This window comes from Hyla sarda, chromosome 4 (genome assembly GCF_029499605.1).
Source record: "Hyla sarda isolate aHylSar1 chromosome 4, aHylSar1.hap1, whole genome shotgun sequence".
Classification (NCBI taxonomy): Eukaryota; Metazoa; Chordata; class Amphibia; order Anura; family Hylidae; genus Hyla; species Hyla sarda.
This window is the reverse complement of record NC_079192.1, coordinates 121,104,497-121,127,040: the sequence shown is the minus strand read 5'-3', so window position 1 is coordinate 121,127,040 and position 22,544 is coordinate 121,104,497. Positions and strand designations below refer to the sequence as shown.

General features: G+C 43.7%; 1 protein-coding gene across 1 annotated transcript in view; it reads left to right on the top strand.

The window, feature by feature from the left end:
- Positions 1 to 11,975: 11,975 nt before the first annotated feature.
- The window catches only part of KIF7 (kinesin family member 7), a 48,177-nt gene continuing 37,608 nt past the window's right edge, over positions 11,976 to 22,544 (top strand). Inside the window, exons 1-4 of the mRNA XM_056571932.1 lie at positions 11,976 to 12,115; positions 16,849 to 17,190; positions 18,746 to 18,946; positions 21,897 to 22,314. Of these exons, the coding sequence (XP_056427907.1) occupies positions 16,866 to 17,190; positions 18,746 to 18,946; positions 21,897 to 22,314 (944 nt within the window). The 5' untranslated portion in view covers positions 11,976 to 12,115; positions 16,849 to 16,865. The remainder of the gene's footprint in view (positions 12,116 to 16,848; positions 17,191 to 18,745; positions 18,947 to 21,896; positions 22,315 to 22,544) is intronic.

The following is a 22,544-nucleotide window of genomic DNA, read 5'->3' as shown; positions in this document are numbered from 1 at the left end:
CACTAACATCTATTCTGACTTAATCTGCATTCAACTTGTCTTTTGTCAGAAATTTAGAGTCATATTTTTGGTAAACAATTCCGAAAGAGTAGAGACGTAATGGTTATAATTGCTCTCTGCGTCCCTGGTTTTTATATCCCATATCTATTACTTTGTTTCATCAGTGCTTTCATTGTTTTCTAGAATATACTGTAACTCATTATAGTCTAGCATACTTCTCATTCTTTAGTTGTTTAAATAAGCAAAATGTAATTGGATGGTCAGGCACGGCCTCGTAACTGCTTATGAATACAAGATAATTGGAGGTTCAGAAGAGTCTCTTACAGGAGATAATAACTATATATATATAGCACACATGAAAGTAAAAGCAGATGTTTAACCTCAGCGTTACAATATTGTCTTACAATTACAGTAATCTGAATGTCAGGGGCTGGTACATTTAACACATTACAGGTAATTATTTACTTATTGTTCGCTATATTTAATAGTGTAGGAAACAAAAATGTTTTGTAGAGCTCTCCTGACATGTCTGTTTTGGTAAAAAAAAAAAAATACTTGTATTCCTAATGAAAAAAAAAACAATGTTTCAACACTTGTAAAAATCTATGTAGTAGTATTCTCCTATTATTCCTGGAATAAGTTGATATCTGGGCATTACCACTCCTCTTGTCAGTCAGAATTATCCCTACACATCATGTCCAACCAATGCTATCTCTACAGTGTACAGCCGGAAACATCCTATATTGAAGAATAGGAAAGTGTTATCTCATTCAGTGTGGAAGGTTGGTAGAAAGTTCCTGCTGGAAGTCATTTCTGCTTAAAGGGTACATCTCATCAAAAAAAACTTTTGATATATTATAGATTAATGTATGCAGAATAACTTTACAATTGCATGTTATTAAAAAATATGCTTCTTTCTATTTAATTTTCCACTTTGAAGAAATGACCACTAGGGGTCTCCCTACTAGTCCTGGCAGCAAGCATTTCAGACTCATGCTGGAGTCCTAAACACTACGAGCTGCCAGTCTGCTTTGTTCACAAAGGAGAACACTCAGAGCTGCCAGCCTGCTTTGTTCACAGCCTGTTTGACTGTGAACAAAGCAGGCTGGCAGCTCTGAGTTGTTTAGGACTCCAGCATGAGTCAGAAATGCTTGCTGACAGGACTGATCGGGAAAAATACAATAGAAAGAAGCATATTTTTCATTAACATGCTATTGGAAAGTTATTCAACATTCATTAATCTAAAATATATCAAAAGTTTATTTGATGAGAGGTACCCTTTAAAGGGGTACTCCGGCGCTTAGACATCTTATCCCCTATCCAAAGGATAGGGGATAAGATGCCTGATCGCTGGGGTCCCACCGCTGGGGACCCCCATGATCTTGCACGCCGCACCCTGTCACGCCCCCACCTGTCATGCCCCCTCCCGTAGGCTTGCTTGCGTGACGCCACATGGGGCAGGGCCTTGATGTCACAACGCTCCGGCCCCGTGATCGACAGTAATCAGACTCGGAGCGAACACGCTCCGGGGACTGATTTTAAACGGTGCGGCGTGCAAGATCACGGGGGTCCCCAGCGGTGGGACCCCCGCGATCAGGCATCTTATCCCCTATCCTTTGGATAGGGGATAAGATGTCTAAGCGCCGGAGTACCCCTTTAAAAGGAACCCATCATCACTTCCATCGTGCCTGAATCATCGGGAGGTTATCGAGGCTTTTTCTCTCCCTTTTGGCCTTGTGAACCCTATACCCACAATGGGAAAGATCACTTAATCAAGGCTGGTAGGGTAAAGAAAAGCTGACAGGGACTGCCCCAGTGACTCATAGTTCAGGCAGCATAAAAGTAATGACAGGTTTCTTTTAAGAAAATAATGGTAAGGTAGTCAGAAGGCAGGTCAGGAGTCAATACCCAGAGAACTACAGGAACCAGGTGCAAAATCCAAAGGACAAGGCTGAAGCATAATCCAGAAAAAGGAAGGTCAAGGGCAGGGTCAGGATGAGAGTAATAATAAGGTAACAAGAACTGTAGCCAGGCAATGATGTGGCTCGATCTTAGACAAGATGCAAAAGCTGAAGGGCCCTTTACATTAGCTGCCAGAGTATGATGATGCTAAATCAATGGGTATCAAAATCAGCTGAAGAAAATCTGTGGGTCTGACTGGTGATCACATCACCTAGTTACAGTAATAAACTGCGTGGATGAAGCTGTGCTGGAATGAAACATATGGCACTGTAGGACTAGTGATTGTGAGTGTGCATTATAGGGGCAAAATAAACCTGGAATGCTTTTATCTATGGCAGTCCTGAGGGAAGGTTTGCTATCTGTCCGCAAATACCTGGACAATCCGAGCTCCCTAATCATGTGCATAAACCTAATGGTTCCTTTAGAAAAGGCATTTAATGATGCACATTTTGGGTTCATCTAGACTAATTGACCATGAAACTTAGAAAGTACATCATGGAGACTCAAAGGTACTTCAATTTGCAGGCCTAGTAGTAAAAAATCCATATTATGGAGGAGATTGGCATATGATGTTGCTGCGAGCAGAAGCAACATGGATTAAAAAAAAAATGTGAAGCATTGGGCCCCAAAGTCAGGGTCAGGATGAGAGTAATAATAAGGTAACAAGAACTGTAGCCAGGCAATTATGTGGCTCGATCTTAGACAAAAGGCAAAAGCTGAAGGGCATTGGTCCCCTCAGGGCTAAACAATAAAAAACAACATGAGTGTTTTTCTATAAAACAGTGATCCCTCAACTTACAATGGTCTCAACATACAATAGTTTCAACATACAATGGTCTTTTCTGGACCATCGTAAGTTGAAACCAGACTCAACATACAATGTACAGACAGTCCAGATCTGTGATACCTGTCAATGGCCGGAAGAACCGACCAATCAGAATGGGCATTCACTGGTAAAACCCCTGTATTACTGAAGCATATGCACTGAGAGTGTCTAGTAGTGCCCCCTACAGTACAGGGAGGTATTACATGTTCTGTACTACTCTTTACCTGTACCAGGGTTACCTGCTCCTTTGGACACCAGGTGGGGGCGACTCCATTACTTTTTAGGACACTGTGTACTGTACAGGACCCTAAAGAAGCTCCTGTCCTCTACATAGACCAGTGTTTCCCAAGCAGGGTGGCCCCAGCTGCTGCAAAACTAAAACTCCCAGCATGCCCGGACAGCCAACGGCTGTCCGGGCATGCTGGGAGTTGTAGTTTTGCAACAGCTGGAGGCTCCCTGCTTGGGAAACACTGACATAGACAGTGATTTACAGCTCCCAGCAGATCTTTCTTACTTTTATATGTAAGCACATGCTTTATCTATATTAGTTATCTACTTATTTTTCTTTAATCCTCACTTTTTCCTATTTTTGGATGACATTTTGGTGCCTTTAGAACCAATTACCAGGTTTCCATAGAGTTATGGTCTCAACATACAATGGTCGCCCTGGAACCAATTAATATTGTAACTTGAGGGACCACTGTACTTCTTTCTCTAAGGTATATGTGTCTGTTTTTTTATGCTTCTATCTATGTGGATTTCCTCTTGTGCCTGTTGAGATATGCCGTGTTTTCTGTTATCTTTACCACTGTATACAGAAGGGATTTTGCTTGATGCTGAGCACCACTGGGCACCGATTCTTCAAAGGGTGGAGTGAAAATAGCACAGCTGTTACATGGAACAAATAGATAGAAAAGCACCATCTATCACTTAACCCCTTAAGGACTCAACCCATTTTGGCCTTAAGGACTCAGACAATTTAATTTTTACGTTTTCATTTTTTCCTCCTCCCCTTCTAAAAATCATAACTCTTTTATATTTTCATCCACAGACTAGTATGAGGGCTTATTTTTTGCGTGACCAGATGTCCTTTGTAATGACATCACTCATTATATCATAAAATGTATGGCGCAACCAAAAAACACTATTTTTGTGGGGAAATTAAAACGAAAAACGCAATTTTGCTAATTTTGGAAGGTTTTGTTTTCACGCCGTACAATTTATGGTAAAAATGACATGTGTTCTTTATTCTTAGGGTCAATACGATTAAAATGATACCCATCATTATATACTTTTATGTTATTGTTGCGCTTAAAAAAAATCACAAACTTTTTAACCAAATTAGTACGTTTATAATCCCTTTATTTTGATGACCTCTAACTTTTTTATTTTTCCGTATAAGTGGCGGTATGGGGGCTCATTTTTTGCGCCATGATCTGTACTTTTTTTTATACCACATTTGCATATAAAAAACTTTTAATACACTTTTTATAATTTTTTTTAAAATAAAATGTATTAAAAAAGTAGGAATTTTGGCCTTTTTTTATTTTTTTTCGTTCACGCCGTTCACCGGACGGGATCATTAACATTTTATTTTAATAGTTCGGACATTTACGCACGCGGCGATACCAAATATGTCTATAAAAAATGTTTTTTACGCTTTTTGGGGGTAAAATAGGAAAAACGGACGTTTTACTTTTTTATTGGGGGAAGGGATTTTTCACTTTTTTTTTACTTTTACATTTTTTTACATTTTTTTTTTACACTTGAATAGTCCCCATAGGGGACTATTCATAGCAATACCATGATTGCTAATACTGATCTGTTCTATGTATAGGACATAGAACAGATCAGTATTATCGGTCATCTCCTGCTCTGGTCTGCTCGATCACAGACCAGAGCAGGAGACGCCGGGAGCCGCACGGAGGAAGGAGAGGGGACCTCCGTGCGGCGTTATGAATGATCGGATCCCCGCAGCAGCGCTGCGGGCGATCCGATCGTTCATTTAAATCGCGAACTCCCGCAGATGCCGGGATCTGTATTGATCCCGGCACCTGAGGGGTTAATGGCGGACGCCCGCGAGATCGCGGGCGTCGGCCATTGCCGGCGGGTCCCTGGCTGCGATCAGCAGCCGGGATCAGCCGCGCATGACACGGGCATCGCTCCGATGCCCTCGGTTATGCTTAGGACGTAAATGTACGTCCTGGTGCGTTAAGTACCACCGCACCAGGATGTACATTTACGTCCTGCGTCCTTAAGGGGTTAAAACTAATGATAAGATCAGGCAAACCATTCCAACACCTATACCCAAGGTGAAAAATGAGAAAGTAATAAATTAGAAAATGTTGGTGCTCAAGATCTAAAAATAACTGGATCACACTAGCCGTATAATAAGTATCTCAAATTTTATCTATCAGAACATTATTAAAAACTAATAAGTACATAAAAAGCATAAGATATAATCACTAAATACACTGCTCAAAAAATAAAGGGAACACTTAAACAACACAATGTAACTCCAAGTCAATCACACTGTGAAATCACACTGTCCACTCAGGAAGCAACACTGATTGACAATCAATTTCACATGCTGTTCGGCAAATGGAACAGACAACAGGTGGAAATTATAGGCATTTAGCAAGACACCCCTTTAATAAAGGAGTGTTTCTGCAGGTGGTGACCACAGACCACTTCTCAGTTCCTATGCTTCCTGGCTGATGTTTTTGTCACTTTTGAATGCTGGCGGGGCCATGAGAGGGAGTCTACAACCCAAACAAGTGGCTCAGGTAGTGCAGCTTGTTATGATTCGGCTAGCTGGATGTGGATCCTCTGTGTCAGCGAGGGATTGGCGTGGACCGTGTCGGTGGACTGGTTCTAGGTTGCTACTGGTTTTCACCAGAGCCCGCCGCAAAGCGGGATGGTCTTGCTGCGGCGGTAGCAACCAGGTCGTATCCACCGGCAACGGCTCAACCTCGCTGACTGCTGAGAAGGCGTGGGACAGAAGGACTAGACAGAGGCAAGGTCAGACGTAGCAGAAGGTCGGGGCAGGCGGCAAGGTTCGTAGTCAATGGCAATAGCAGAAGGTCTGGAACACAGGCTTTGAACAACACTAAACACTTTCTCTGGCACAAGGCAACAAGATCCGGCAAGGAAGGGAAGGGGAAGTGAGGTTATATAGACAGGGAGCAGGTGGAAGCTAATTAGACTGATTGGGCCAGGCACCAATCATTGGTGCACTGGCCCTTTAAATCTTAGAGAGCTGGCGCGCGCGCGCCCTAAGGAGCGCCAGGACGTGACAGCCGGGGACCGGGACAGGTGAGTGACTTGGGATGCGATTAGCGAGCGGGCGCGTCCCGCTATGCGAATCGCATCCCCGCCGGCAGTGTCAGTGCAGCGCTTCCGGTCAGCGGGTCTGACCGGGGCGCTGCAGAGAGAGGAACGCCGCGAGCGCTCCGGGGAGGAGCAGGGACCCGGAGCGCTCGGCGTAACACAGCTCATCCAGGATGGCACATCAATGTGAGCTGTAGCAAGAAGGATTGCTGTGTCTGTGATTGTAGTGTACAGAGCATGGAGGCACTACCAGGAGACAGGCATATTCATCAGGAGACGTGGAGGAAATCGTAGGAGGGCAAATACCCAGCAGCAGGACTGCTACCTCCGCCTTTGTGCAAGGAGGAGCAGGAGAAGCGCTGCCAGAACCCTGCAAAATGACTTCCAGCAGGCCACAAATGTGCATGTGTCCACTCAAACAGTCAGAAACAGACTCCATGAGGGTGGTATGAGGGCCCGACACCCACATTTCTTTGGGGGGCCGGACAGCCCTCCATGTGCTTGCCAGAGGTAGCTTGACTGCCACTAGGTACCAAGATGAGATCCTCAAACCCTTTGTGAGACCATATGCTGGTGCAGTTGGCCCTGGGTTCCTCCTAATGCACGGCAATGCTAGACCTCATGTGGCTGGAGTGTGTCAGCAGTTCCTGCAAGAGGAAGGCATTGATGCTATGGACTGGACCGCCTGTTCTTCAGACCTAAATTCTATTGAGCACATCTGGGACATCATGTCTCGCTTCATCCACCAACGCCACAAAGACTGTCTCGCTCCATCCACCAACGCACCACAGACTGTCCAGGAGTTGGCGGATGCTTTAGTCCAGGTCTGGGGAGGACATCCCTCAGGAGACCATCCGCCACCTCATCAGGAGCATGCCCAGGCTTTGTAGGGAGGTCATATGGGCACGTGGAGGCCACACACACTACTGACCCTCATTGTGACTTGTTTTAAGGACATTACATCAAAGTTGGATCAGCCTGTAGTGGGGTTTTCCACTTTGATTTTGAGTGTGACTCCATATCCAGACCTCCATGGGTTGATAAATTTGATTTCCATTGATCATTTTTGTGTGATTTTGTTGTCAGCACATTCAACTATGTAAAGAGGAAAGTATTTCATACGATTAGTTCATTCATCCAGAACTAGGATGTGTTATCTTAGTGTTCCCTTTATTTTTTGGAGCAGTGCTTTTTGTTTACTTTTATTAGTTTTTAATAATTTTCTGATATATAAAATTTGATATACATTATATGGCTAGTGTGATCCGGTTATTTTTAGAACTTGAGCACCAACATACAGCTGTTACATGGACTGAGGGCCAGAGACCAAGGCTGTGTTCACACTACGGAGTTAGGCCGGCTTCACCCTACGCAATTACAGAGCAGAATTTTATTTTAAAATTCTGCTTGGAAATTCTGGTGCAGCCAAGTCCCATTGTTGGCAATGAGATTACATTGCACAGTCCACACTAAAGAATTTTAGCACGGATCTTTCACAGCTGAAATTCCGCTGCCAAAAGAATGGACTTCATTGTTTAGGCGGAATCTGCTGCGCAGACATTGCCCTCTATTGGGACAACAATGTCCCTGAAGTCCTAGCTCCAACTGATTCAGTCTGGGCTGGCTGCACTTGGAAGCTCCAGACGGAATTTTTCCATCCAGACCTTCATAAGTGTGAACCCGGCCCTAGCATAGAGAGGCAGTAGTTTTCAAGATGAACTATGTACTTCATGGAGCATTAAAGGGTTAAGAGAGTAGACGTAATATGAGTGAAGGATATTTGTGTACAGAACTGCTGAATATACTGGCACTATAGAAGGAACAGGAAATAAGTCAATAAATAGACTGAATAGACTCAAACAGACTAGAACCACTAGCTCCCCCATGTGTCCATATTAAGAATAGCAAAAATATATCAGGTTCATATTTTACAGTTTGCACATATAATTATTGTACATAAAATGTTTATATCAGAGTTGTGAAACTGGGTCTCACCAGGTCTTTGCTCTCAGAGGTGAGGAAAGACCTGGTATTAACACAGAAAGAGAAAGGATCCTGTTTAGGCCACAGACACTGCACTGTATACAAGGTGTTTACAATGTGAATTATATTTTTTGAATTAATTGAGAAGCCTTTTTAACCCCTTAATAACCAGCCTCTTAGGACCTTAACCCCTTCCTGTGATAACACAGGCATACAACTATATCATGTTGGTCCAGTCTCAGGAGGAAGCTATCATTTACAGCCAGTCAGCAATATTTATTACTATGTACAGTAATTTATATACTTTTTTCTGCTGCACAAATCTAAAAAAAAAAACTATTTTGGCTTTATGTTTGTTGTTTGTTTTTAATACTGTTGTTATTTATACTGTTTGTTATTTATGTTTTACAATAAATAATGTGTTAAATTCATTCTGCAAACTTTTTCTTTAACGTTTAGCTTAATTAAGGAATTACTTTTTTACATTCATATTAATATTATAATGTCTTTGCATATTCCTGCATGCTAATATGTTATGATCTTTGTCACAAAAACTGTAGGCTAAGCCCTGGTATCCTTTCTAGATCCTCAAGACTGCACAGGGGTTCCTTGGTTCCTGACTGCATCACCTAGAATCCTGGTGACCAGATTATGTCATGGAGACTATGGACTGAAGAGTCTAAGGCCATGTTCACATGACGGAATTTCAATGGGCACTGTCATGAACTTTTTTTTTTTATATATGTTGTAGTACTGATGTACTACAACATATTTCTAATATACTTTAATAATTATTATTTTTTTATTAAAACACTTTATTTTTATTTTGAAATCCGGCAACTCGGGGTCTCCCTCCTAGTGGCCGGCTGCAGCCTGGCGTGACATCACGCCTCAATTTGGACTGATGTCGGCCGGGCAATCGGTGCAAATTCATTTGGCCTGCGCTCTCTCCCTGCCTGTCAATCAGACAGGCGGGAGCGAGCGCGTGGAGCGCATTCGCTCCCTGGCCTCACACGCCGGCCCCGCCTCCCGCTGCTGCCTCAGGACAGACTGGACTTCGGTATGTCTTTTTGGGGTGAGGGTTGGGGGAGATTAGCGCCACGGCCATGAAATTTATTACTTTAAGCGGTGGTGGTGGGGGCTTTGAGCGCTGCGGCCAATAACAGTTATTATTTTCAACTGTACAGTATGTCTCCAGTTGTTTCACCACTACAACTCCCAGCATGCCCTGACAGCCAATAGATGTCAGGGCAAGCTGGGAGTTGCAGTGGTGAAACAGCTGGAGGCACCCTGTATAGGGAGGAAGCGCAGGCCCCAGAAAGCATCTGTGACGTTGTGCCTGCTGGGGAAGTCTGACAAAAAGGCATTTCTACCATAGTAAAAAAATAAATAAATTAAAGGTAGCGAGGGGGTTAGGCATAGATGGGCAATAGGCAGGGACAGAAGGAAAAAAAAAAGGATGGTGGGAGCTACTCTTTCAGTGCTGGATTCCGCATTGGCATGGAGATTCCGCCGCAGCGGGAGTCCCATTGAATTCAACAGGATTCTGCTCCTCTGTGCACACGGCGGAATTTCCATGCCAGATGTTTCCGGCACAGAAATAAAATTTTCTGTGTCCGCAGAAAGAATGAACATGTTCATTCTTTCTGTGGACTCCACACAGAATGCATAGCCGTCTATAAGACGACGCATTCCTGTGCAGTCCTGGCACCGGCGCCCACTGTTTGCAGAATGTCCGCGTGGAGATTTTCCATGCGGACATTCCGTAGTGTGGACATAGCCTAACAGACAGGCAACATTATGCAATCATTGGCCACTGCGTGTGGGGCTGGCTTCACCTGTATGCTGCAGCCAAAACTGACCATCTCATCAAGAACTGAATTTCTGCAGCCGAAAATCCACATTAGAATACATTAAAGTCAAGGGGATCTGCTGCCAATTTTCTGCTGTGGAAACTCTGCTGCGGGAAACTCACACAGAACCTGCTGTCACGGTCTGCGCTCCTGTCAGACACCTCTAGATACCTCAGAAAAGTCTAAATCATTCTCTTCTTCTCCTCCTATGCCTGGTCTGCCTCTTCCATACCAAGATTATTCAGATGTATTCTGTGAAAAGCAGGCCGAGACCTTACCACCACATCGCCCTTACGATTGCCCCATTGACTTACAGCCTGGAACTGTACCTCCTCGAGGAAGAATCTATCCATTATCTGTTCCAGAGACTCAAGCCATGGCAAAATATATCCAAGAGAACCTCCAAAAGGGATTTATTCTGAAGTCCTCTTCTCCTGCTGGAGCAGGTTTCTTCTCGTAATGCCTTTCGGTCTCTGTAATGCTCCAGCTGTCTTTCAAGAAATTGTCAATGACATCTTCCGAGACCTCCTCTACACCTGTTGTATATCTGGATGACATTCTGATCTTCTCACATAGTTTGGAGGAGCATCACTCACATGTCCGTCTGGTTCTTCAGCGCCGCATGCGTCCAGAGGAAAAGTTGCTGAGTTGTCCATAGCAACCAATCAGATCGCTTCTTTCATTTTTGAAAAGGCCTCTAAAAAATGAAATTTGATCGGTTTCTATGGGTAACTCAGCAACTTTTTCTCTAGACAGTTATTGATAAATTCCCCCCATAATGTGTGAATACACCCTAAGGGTAGGGTCCCACATGCTGTATTTTTCTGCGTATTTGCAGCCGCATATTTTCCTTCCCATTGACTTCAATGGGTAGGAAAATACCCAGCAGCAAATATGCAAAATACGGCACATATGACCCTACGAATGGTGTGACCCTACGGAAGAAAAAAATCTTATGCCCCCATAGAGAAAATGTCAAAAAATGGTGAATTGTAATTGTAGCAGTTTACACACATTTGCAGATAATTTTCTCATTTGGCTGGTTATATTATGTATATTATATATTACTTATTATATTAAAGGATTAGTCCAGTGGTGACTCAGTGGTGAACAACTTATCCCCTATCTTAAGGATAGGGGATAAGTTGCAGATCGCGGGGGGTCCGACCGCTGGGGCCCCCTGCGATCTCCTGTACGGAGCCCCGAGAGCCCGCGGGAAGGGGGCGTGTCGACCTCCGCACGAAGTGGCGGGCGACACGCCCCCTCAATACAACTCTATGGCAGAGCCGAAGCACTGCCTTCGGCAATCTCCGGCTCTGCCATAGAGATGTATTGAGGGGGCGTGTCGGCCGCCGCTTCGTGCGGGGGTCGACACCCGCTATCTGGCCGGAGAGCCAGGACCCCGTACAGAGAGATCGCAGGGGGCCCCAGCGGTCAGACCCCCCGTGATCTCAAACTTATCCCCTATCCATAGGATAGGGGATACGTTTTTCACCACTGGACTACCCCTTTAATGTAGACTGATGTTTCCCAACCAAGGTGCCTCCAGCTACTGCAAAACTACAACTCCCAGTATGCTCGGAGTTGTAGCTTTGCAACAGCTGGAGGCCTCTTGATTGGGAAACACGTAGACAGCGTCTTGTAACTTCTTGCCAACGGTTGTCTGGGCATGCTGGGAGTTGTAGTTTTGCAACATCTGGAGTCATCCTGGCTGGGAAACACATAGACTAAGTCTTGCCAATGGCTGTCCAGGCATGCTGAGAGTTGTATTTTTGCAACAGCTGGAGGCACCCTGGTTGGGGAACACGTACACAACACAAGCCATAAATACATAAAGTAACAACTTGCATTGTTTCAGATACAAGGCAGCACTTTCTCAGCTGACTTTCCTCTATATAAAACGATGAATAAATGGATGTTAGACCCTTCTTCAGACAAGAAAAGATATAAAGAAACTACAAAAATGATCTCTAGGTCCAGTTCGGGCAGAAAGTGTGCAGGCGCTTGTTTCCGGCCGGACCTGTGACTCCTGTGCACACCTGTAGAGGCCGCTGTGGCGCGGGTCCTGCAGAGTGATGCGATGGCTCGCTGGTCCTCAGTGATGTTCGCTTCTCTTTAGGGTCCCCCCTGGATTGGGAGTTCGGGGATCTCTGCAGTGCAGGTTGGCAGATCCGGATACCTCTTTGTGTTGTAAATAATAGGGTGCAGTACGTAGTCGGGGCGCTGGGACTACAGTAGTCATGGGGAGGGCTGGGGGAGATCGCAATTTTACAGCCAATCATAAGTTCTGTAAGTGCACAATAGGAGGTGAGCAGCCTGTGACTGTCCAGTTATGAGACTACTACTCCCAGCATGTCCTGACTATCGGGGGGGGGGGGGGGGGGGGTTTACTCAGCAGGGAGTCATAAATAGTCCAGTGCTGTCATTGTATTGTGCAGTGCCCTAAGGGGACAGTATTGTGCCACATTTACTCTGCAGGAGCCATGTGCCCAGAAATATCTTGCTGGCGCCCACCATTTTGCATTGAGGTCTATATAAGTTCACACAATATTGAGGAAACAAATCTCTGCTAAGACTGGGTTTACATATAAACCTAAACCTGTCGCCCGATCCGGCATTTGTTATTGTGTATATCAGACAGGGGACCCCATCTTGCTATCTGGCACCCATTCAGCATGTTCCACCGTCCGTGCATGCACACCACGTTTTTGCTATACAGTTCCCGTATACGGTTTCAAGTTAAAAACTGTATGGAACTGTATAGAAAACCGTATGCATTGACTTAACATTGTAAACCCTATGTCAAACGCATCATCCGGTTTAGTCTGTTTTGCATTCCATACGGTTTTGTCCGTTTTTTATCCGTACCCAAAACCGTAGTCAACCACGTTTTTTGGTCCGGGTGTAAAACTGTATTAAACCGTATACGTTTTTTTTTTTTAACAGGGGAGTCAATGGGAACCGTACAGAACTGTATGTGCGTACAGTTCCATCAGGTTTTCACCATACAGTTTTTGACTTTACAGGTTTTTTTTTTCTTGGAATTTCAATCAAACAAGTGAAACTTTATTCAAAATGGAGTGAAAAGTTAAACACGTTTACGTTTTTTCTTAAAAAACAGATGCAACCGGACATCATTTTTCAAACCATATACGGTTTTCAACCGTGTACGGGTTAAAATTTGTACACACGTTTTGATACAGTTTAGTCAGGTTTTAAGGAATCTGTTTTTCATCAAAAACCTGATATGGGAACTGTATTACAAAAACGTGGTGTGAATGCAGCCTAATTTGGGATTAATCTCAACTGTCTGGTTCAAATGATTGGGATCACTTCTATTTCCCTCAGGTGATTTTTCTACAGCACCGAGGGAAATGCCATCAGAAAATGGACATAAGTAGATGGGGCCTAAGCTGTGTAAACCAGTGTTTCCCAACCAGGGTGCCTCCAGCTGTTGCAAAACTACAACTCCCAGCATGCCTGGACAGCCGAAGGCTGTCCAGGCATGCTGGGAGTTGTAGTTTTGCAACAGAAGGAGGCACCCTGGTTGGGAAGCACCAATGTAGATATTTGACCATCCCTGTGTCCTGTTGGTGTTCTTGCCGGATGGCACCAAGCACATATTTCTGCAAGGTACCATACAATGTAAGCTCTAATTTTTGTCAAGTAAACTACTGTATTATTGTGATAAATTATATATGAATAGTCAATATACTAAGTGTATACATTTGCACTCTTACAGGCAAAGTGATGGTTAGCACTTAATCAAATACATAGTTTTAGTGGATGAAAGTTACATGGCAAGTCCTATCCATGTGATATAGTTAGAATAACCTATTAAGAAATTTTGTTACATCACTTGTGACAGGTTAAAATTAGATTGGCACTGTCATGAAATAAAAAGTACTTAAGTACTAAAATACTTAAGTACTACAACATATCTCTAATATACTTTAATTAAAAAAAGTGATTTTAAACAAGTTTAAAATCACTTTTAAATTCGGCCACTAGGGGTCGCCCTCCTATTGGCCGAATGCATTCTGCAGTGACGTCACTACTGGATTTCGACTCATTTCAGCCTGGCAATGAGTCGAAATCCAGTCACTGCGGTGCTCGCTCCCGCCTGTCAATCACACAGGTGAGAGCGAGCACGCTGATAGCTGGGGCTGCACGCATTGGCCAGCTCCACTGGCCTCGTGCGCGGTCCCGCCCACCCCCGTTGCCCTGTCCGGAGGCAGCTCATTCATCCTCCGGTAAGTCTGCACCACTAGAGGAATGGGGTGGGGGAAGCGGGGTTCGGGGAGCGCTGCAGCTCAGCACTAGAGGCATATGAGGGGGAAGCGGGGTATGGGAGAGCGCCGCCGCCGCTGCTGCTCCTGAAGTAGCACTGCTGCGCTGGTTAAACAAAGTTATTGTTTTCACCACAGGGTGCCTCCAGCTGTTTCACCACTACAACTCCCTGAATGCCCTGACAGCCAGTAGATGTCAGTGCAAGCTGGGAGTTGTAGTGGTGAAACAGCTGGAGGCACCCTGTATAGTGAGCTAAGGGCGGAAGTGCTGGCCCCAGCAGGCATCAGTGACGTGGTGCCTGCTGGGGAAGTCTGCCTGGTAGTGAGCACACTACCAGGCAGACAAAAAGGCATTTTAATATAGTAAAAAAAAAAATGTAAAGGCAGGGAGGGGGTTAGGGATAGATGGGCAATAGGCAGGGACAGAAAGAAAAAAAAATGGATGGTGGGAGCTACTCTTTAAAAGTGCACCTGTTATATCGCAGAAATATATCACAAAAATTATGCTTTAATATGTTACTTACTATGTCATGCAGATGCTTTGGGGTGCGTTCACACGGAGTAAATGAAGAGTAATTCATGCCGAAAAATTTACGGGCGGAAAAAAGAATTTTATTTTTGTGCGAAATTAGCTGGAAATTCGCGCGCAACATGGGGGAGAAAGAAGTGAAGGCTTTTTCAGCCATTTCCGCACAAATTGCGCCCGAGTTCTGCGCGAAAACGATGTCGGGCGGAATTTTTTTTTACCAATGACTTCAATTGATTTCTGCTAGCGGATTCCGCCTGAAGAATGAACATGCTCTTTCTTCAAGCGGAACGGAATTCAGCGTCAGAATTCCGCTAGCAGAATTTCCGCAGTGTGAACAGGACAGCAGAAATAACATTAAAGTAAATGGGCAGAGGAGATGTGAATTAATATGGAGCGGAGAATTCAAGAGGAATTACTCAAGTAAATTCCGCGTGAATTACTCAGTGTGAACGCACCCTAACAGATCTTTGTTATATGTCTAGCTCAGTGTTTTCCAAACAGTGTGTCTCCAACTGTTGCAAAACTACAACCCCCAGCATGACCATACAGCCAAAGGTGGTCTGGGCATACTAAGATTTGTAGTTTTGAAACAGGTAGAGACACTGTTTGAAAACCACTGGTCTAGCTTCTGTATTTGGCTCACAAAACCCTCTGTTCTGCTGCTCGTTTATTCTGACATCCACTGCTCATGAAAAGGTGTGTTCGACACAAGCACTTAGCCCGTCCTGATTTACCATGCTGTGACCTCCTCCCGTAGTCTGCTGTGCAGTGCTGAGTCTCTTCATCCAATCACTGCAGGCTGCTCTGTAACCCCTCCTCTCTGTTTTCATTCTGAAGTCTGACAGGACAGGAGTGAGCACAGAGGAGTGCTAGTTCCGCCCTCAGTCTTGGACTTTGTCCCGGCCTGTGCTTTAGCTGGAACAAAGATGATGCTGCAGCCAGACAGGATTCTTTTCTGGATGGTATGGAGACCCCTAGCCATGATTTCTATAAATAGGAGATACATTTTTTTATGAAGTATATTAGAAAGGTTAATGTTTTGCCAAGATGTACAACATATAAAAGGTTTTGATTCTGACGTTGCCCATTTAAAGATGTTATCCAGGAATGGGAAAAGAGAGCTATTTTGTTTCCAAAAATAGTGTCACACCTGCCACAAACAACCTGAAGACAGACTTAGTACTGGTTTTTGAAGAAATCAGCTCTGTCTATCTAATCCTGGAAAACCCCTTTTAAAGGGTTACTCTGGCCCAAATACATCTTATCGGGACCCCTACGATCATACATCTTATCCCCTATCCTTTGGGTAGGGGACAAGATGTATGATCACGGGGGTCCCGCCGCTGGGGACCCCCGCAGTCTGTCATTCCGCACCCACCTTTTCTGAGCTCTCCGCAGTGCTGGAGGCTCCGAGTGTGAAGCGTGACGACCACGGGGACGGAGTATCGTGACATCACGACTTGGCCCCCTTGTGACGTCACACCCCGCCCCCTCAATGCAAGTTTATGGGAGGGGACGTAGCGACTTCACACCCGGAGCCTCCAGTGCTGCGAAGATCTCACAAAGGTGGGTGCGGAATGGCAGATTGTGAGGGTCCCCTGCAGCGGGACTCCTGCGATCATACATCTTAGGGGATAAGATGTTTTAGGGCCGGAGTACCCCTTTAAAGCTGGTCATGCACATAAGAAAGATGTTGGACAATAGCTATCTTTACGACAGTGGGATTACTTAAGTGTACAGGGCTATCTACACAGGTGATGGTACCACTGGAAAAATTATGAATTTTACCACCCAATCTGAGATTAGGGGCAGGTATTAATTTCAAGGGGTGCTGGTGGTCCTCTACAGTCAAGAGCTGCCCCGGATAAGACTATAGAGAGGGTCAACTAGGGACCCCCTTCCCATCATTTTAGTAAGCATATGAAGAAACAGCATAACAGATGGCTAAAAACAAAACATTAGTATCATAAGGTTTTTCTGTGATTTCTGTACAGTGACCATAAGGTGTGTGTTATCCTCACTAGTCTGTATCACATTGGCTTTAATAAATATATATTTTTTAATCTGTTTTCACAGAACTGGTGCTGGATCTCATGGGTCCCAAACTTCAACATGTTCGTGCAGAAGAGACGGCAGTATGTGTGGCTGTCAGGGTCCGGCCACTGCTTCCAAAGGAGGTTCTGCACAGTCAGCAGTCCTGCATCCATATTGACTCTGATCAGAAGACCCTAACACTTGGCAGCAATAGACATTTCAAGTTTCAAGATGTGCTGGATGAAGCTTGCAGCCAGGAGAGCACATACAATCATTGTGTACAGCCATTGATTGAATCATTTTTTCAGGGCTACAATGTTACTGTGGTTGCTTATGGGCAGACTGGTTCAGGGAAGACTTATACCATTGGAGAAGCCAGTATATGTGAGTGTAACATATATATATGTATTTATTTTTTCTGTCTATTTTATAAAATGTGTTGTGAAATTGTATATAACAGGGGTTATGCCAAGGTTACAGCTAGAGATGAGCGAACTTACAGTAAATTCGATTTGTCACGAACTTCTCGGCTCGGCAGTTGATGTCTTTTCCTGCATAAATTAGTTCAGCTTTCTAGTGCTCCGGTGGGCTGGAAAAGGTGGATACAATCCTAGGAGACTCTTTTCTAGGACTGTATCCACCTTTTCCAACCCACCGGAGCTCCTGAAAGCTGAACTAATTTATGCAGGAAAAGTCATCAACTGCCGAGCCGAAAAGTTCGTGACGAATCGAATTTACTGTAAGTTCGCTCATCTCTAGTTACAGCTTATCACCTATCCACAGGATAGTTAAAGGGGTACTCCAGTGAAAAACTTTTTTTATTTTTTTTTTATTTTTTTTTTTTTAAATCAACTGGTGCCAGAAAGTTAAACAGATTTGTAAATTACTTCTATTAAAAAATCTTAATCCTTCCTGTACTTATTAGCTGCTGAATACTACAGCGGAAATTCGATTATTTTTGAAACACAGAGCTCTCTGCTGAGATCATGAGCACAGTGCTCTCTGCTGACATCTCTGTCCATTTTAGGAACTGTCCCGAACAGCATATGTTTGCTATGGGGATTTCCTTTTAACCTGGACAGTTCCTAAAATGGACAGAGATGTCAGCAGAGAGCACTGTGGTCATGATGTCAGCAGACAGCTCTGTGTTTCAAACGGAAAAGAATTTCCACTGTAGTATTCAGCAGCTAATAAGTACAGGAAGGATTAAGATTTTTTTAATAGAAGTAATTTACAAATCTGTTTCACTTTCTGGCACCAGTTGATTTAAAAAAAAAAAAAAAAAAAAAGTTTTTCACTGGAGTACCCCTTTTTAGTGTCTAATCAGTGGGGACCCCACTAATGATGAGAATGGGGTGGCAGCGTGCATACTCAGCTGTTCCTCCTTTCCATCGGGCACTTAGGATTGGTTGGGTCCCAGCATTCAGTAATCTTGAAGTAATCCTTAGAGATGAGCGAACTTACAGTAAATTTGATTCGTCACAAACTTCTCGGCTCGGCAGTTGATGACTTATCCTGCATAAATTAGTTCAGCTTTCAGGTGCTCCTGTGGGCTGGAAAAGGTGGATACAGTCCTAGGAGACTCTTTCCTAGAACTGTATCCACCTTTTCCAGCCCATCGGAGCACCGGAAAGCTGAACTAACTTATGCAGGATAAGTAATCAACTGCCGAGCCGAGAAGTTCGTTACGAATCGAATTTACTGTAAGTTCGCTCATCTCTAGTAATCCTTTTAGACTATATTCTCTATTTTATCCCCTAGATCAGTGGTCTCCAACCTGCGGACCTCCAGATGGTGCAAAACTACAACTCCCAGCATGCCCGGACAGCCGTCTGGAGGTCCGCAGGTTGAAGACCACTGCTCTAGATGGTTCATAGCAAAGATTTTAAGTCCACCAAGTCCAAACCAAGTTGAAATGTTGGTATTTTTTTTGTTGCAGCTTCTATCTCGGATGATGAACAAGGCATCATTCCACGTGCGATGGCCGAAATCTTTAAACTGGTTGATGAAAATAATCTAATTGACTATACAATCCGAGTGTCGTACTTGGAGGTGTATAAAGAAGAGTTCAGAGATCTTCTTGAAGTGCAAACATCTAGTAAAGACATTCTAATCAGAGAGGACGATAAAGGCAATGTTGGTAAGAAATGATCATCTATGTGACAGACAACTGTATAGTATTGTCAGGGCAAATTATAATTTTTATTTTTTTTAGTTGATTAGCTTGTAATTCAAAATAGGCTGAATGTTCATATTGTAAACGGGGGATGTGTTGCCATCAATAATGGAAGTGAGCAATGCAGCAATCAATGGTGCAACTGTTCACTAGTGACCGATGTGAGAACGATCTGGTGTAAATTTCCCTCTTGTTGAGCGCCAATCTACTTTATATCAGGCATTTTCTGCTGATCTAAAATCACTCTTATACGATCATTCACTTCTTTTCATGTATCTGTTCTCAATAAACTGTTGTATACAGGTGGATTTATTACTGAATGAAAGAATGAGGAGAATCACTGTAAAGACTGGTCAGTACAGTGACCCCCCGACTTATGATGGCCCGGATATATGATAATTTCAACATATGATGGCCTCTCAGAGCCCATCGTATGTTGAAGGCAGCATCGACATATGATGCTGCTGTGTGTCGGGGCCATCAAAACAAACAGCAACTGCTGACAACTTCAGCAACTGACAGATAGTTGTTTAATGTGCCCCGTGTGCCCCGTTCTGCCTCCTGTTACTCACATGCTGTCCTGCTAACTCATACAGGCTTCCACTGGGAGCTCCGTGTAAGCCCCACCCCCCAAGTGCAGCCATAGCCAATAGCCTGCAGCATCTTGCTGCAGGCATCCAATGAGCTGCTGGCTGCCCTCCCCTTCCTTTCCTATAGAGCTGTAGTCGGCAGGATCGTAATGGAGGATATTCTGTCCCCCTGAAGGTATTTAAAGAACTGTACAGTACTGTATGCGATGTCACACATCATATACAATACATATACACACTATACACCCCATACATCAATGTTTCCCTATCAGTGTGCCTCCAGCTGTTGCAAAACTATAACTCTCAGCATGCCCAGACAGTCAATGGCTGTACATGCATGCTGGGAGTTGTAGTTGTGCAACAGCTGGAGGCACCCTGGTTTGTTAAACACTCCCCATACACTCCACATACAATGGTCATCCCAGAACCAATTAGCAGTTTCCCATAGAGATATGTATTCAACATACAATGGTTCCGAGGCCCCAGAACCAATTACCATTTTTACATAGACATACGTACTCGACATATGATGGTTTCAACATATGATGGTTCTCCTGTAACCAATTAATATCATATGTTGAGGGACCACTGTACTGCTGCCATGCAGCACTGCAGTCCTGAGCTTCCTCCAGTTTCCTTGATTTCTTCTCAGACATGCCAAAGTTATTTGATTTCTAGCTGGAATTTCTGGTGTAGTATTTTCATGCAAGTTATTTGAACAAAACACAGAAGCAAATCCAAAAAGATGGCAAAGTGTTTAACCCCTTAACGACGAAGGACGTAAATGTACGTCCTGGTGAGGTGGTACTTAACGCACCAGGACGTACATTTACGTCCTATGCATAACCGCGAGCATCGGAGCGATGCTCGGGTCATGCGTGGCAGGTCCCGGCTGCTGATAGCAGCCAGGGACCCGCTCGTAATGGCGGACATCCGCGATCGCGTGGATGTCTGCCATTAACCCCTCAGATGCCGTGATAGATACAGATCACGGCATCTGCAGCATTGCGGTACTTTGAATGCTGCGGCGATCCGATCATTCAGCATGGCGGCCGGAGGTCCCCTCACCTGGCTCCGAACGTCTCCCGGGGTCCTCTGCACTGGTCTGCGATCGAGCAGACCAGAGCAGAAGATGACCGATAATACTGATCAGTGCTATGTCCTATACATAGCACTGAACAGGATTAGCAATCAACTGATTGCTATGAATAGTCCCCTATGGAGACTATAAAAGTGTAAAAATAAAAGTAAAAAAAGTTTTAAAAATTTTTGAAAAACCCCCTCCCCCAATAAAAACGTAAATTGTCCCATTTTCCATATTTCACCCCCAAAAAGTGTAAAAAAAATAAATATTTTATATACATATTTGGTATCGCCGCATGCGTAAATATCCCAACTATTAAAATAAAATGTTAATGATACTGTACGGTGAACGGCGTGAATGTAAAAAAAAAGTCCAAAATAGCTGCTTTTTTATAACATTTTATTCCCAAAAAATGTATTAAAAGTTTTATATAAGCAGCAAATATTGTATCAATAAAAAGTACAGATCTCGGCACAAAAAATGAGCCCTCATACCACCGCTTAAACGGAAAAATGAAAAAGTTATAGGCCTTCAAAATAGGGGGATTTTAAACGTACTAATTTGGTTAAACAGTTTGCGTTTTTTTTTTTTAAGTTCAACAGTAATAGAAAAGTATATTATCATGGATATCATTTTAATCGTATTGACCCTCAGAATAAAGAACACATGTCATTTTTACCATAAATTGTACGGCGTGAAAAGTTTTCTTTTTAATTTCCCCACACAAATAGTATTTTTTTGGTTGCGCCATACATTTTATGGTATTTTATGAGTGATGTCATTACAACAGACAACTGGTTGCGCAAAAAACAAGCCCTCATACTAGTCTGTGGATGAAAATATAAAAGAGTTATGATTTTTTGAAGGCGAGGAGGAAAAAATGAAAACGTAAAAATAAAATTGTCTGCGTCCTTAAGGCCCAAATGGGCTTCGTCATTAAGGGGTTAAGGAAAACTAAAAATGACCTTGTGTGTGCACTCCTGTGTTTGGCTTCAAAACTGCATATGTGGTTCCAGCCTTAGAAAGCAAAAAAAATAAACCCTGTCATTCTCCAGAGTTTGGGGCCTTGGGGTTGCTTTATTATAAATAGTAAATTATTTGCATGGACCTCCCCAACACTCACCACTCGCATGTAATTCTAAGCCTCATGTTTAGTGTTTCTCTAAATGTAAGCAACCTGAATACAAATGTTGGCCTCTATGTATCATTTATATAATCTCATGTTCTCTTATTTTCCTAGTGCTGTGTGGTGTAAAGGAGACAGAAGTGGAAGGACTTGATGAAGTACTTAGTCTTCTAGAAATAGGCAATACTGCTAAGCATACAGGCGCTACTCAGGTCAATACTCACTCTAGCCGCTCTCATACAATCTTCACTGTCACAATGGAACAGAGGAGAGTCGTCGGTCGAGTCACCAGAGTGACCAATGATGAGGATGGTCCAGGTCTAGCATTTGGCCAGGTCCTGTCCTCCAAGTTCCACTTTGTAGACCTGGCTGGGTCAGAACGTATACTGAAAACTGGCAACACTGGAGAAAGGCTGAAAGAAAGTATTCAGATCAACTCTGGGTTACTAGCCCTGGGTAATGTAATCAGTGCCCTTGGGGACCCAAAAAGGAAAGGAAGCCATATCCCATACAGAGATTCCAAGATCACCAGGTATTATGCCATGCCTATTGGTTGCAGCTTATTTAGATTATTTTTTATATACATAAGCATTTCTATACATTAAACCGTCAAAATCTCAAAAGTATTTTTTTGGCTAAAACATCATCAAATAATAATGTTATACCTGCAATACAGTGGGAGGGGTTTCCATCTCATGAAGTAATAAAGTATTGCCACTTGACAATGAGAGGCTGCTTTGAGGTCAACTTATGGAATCTGCC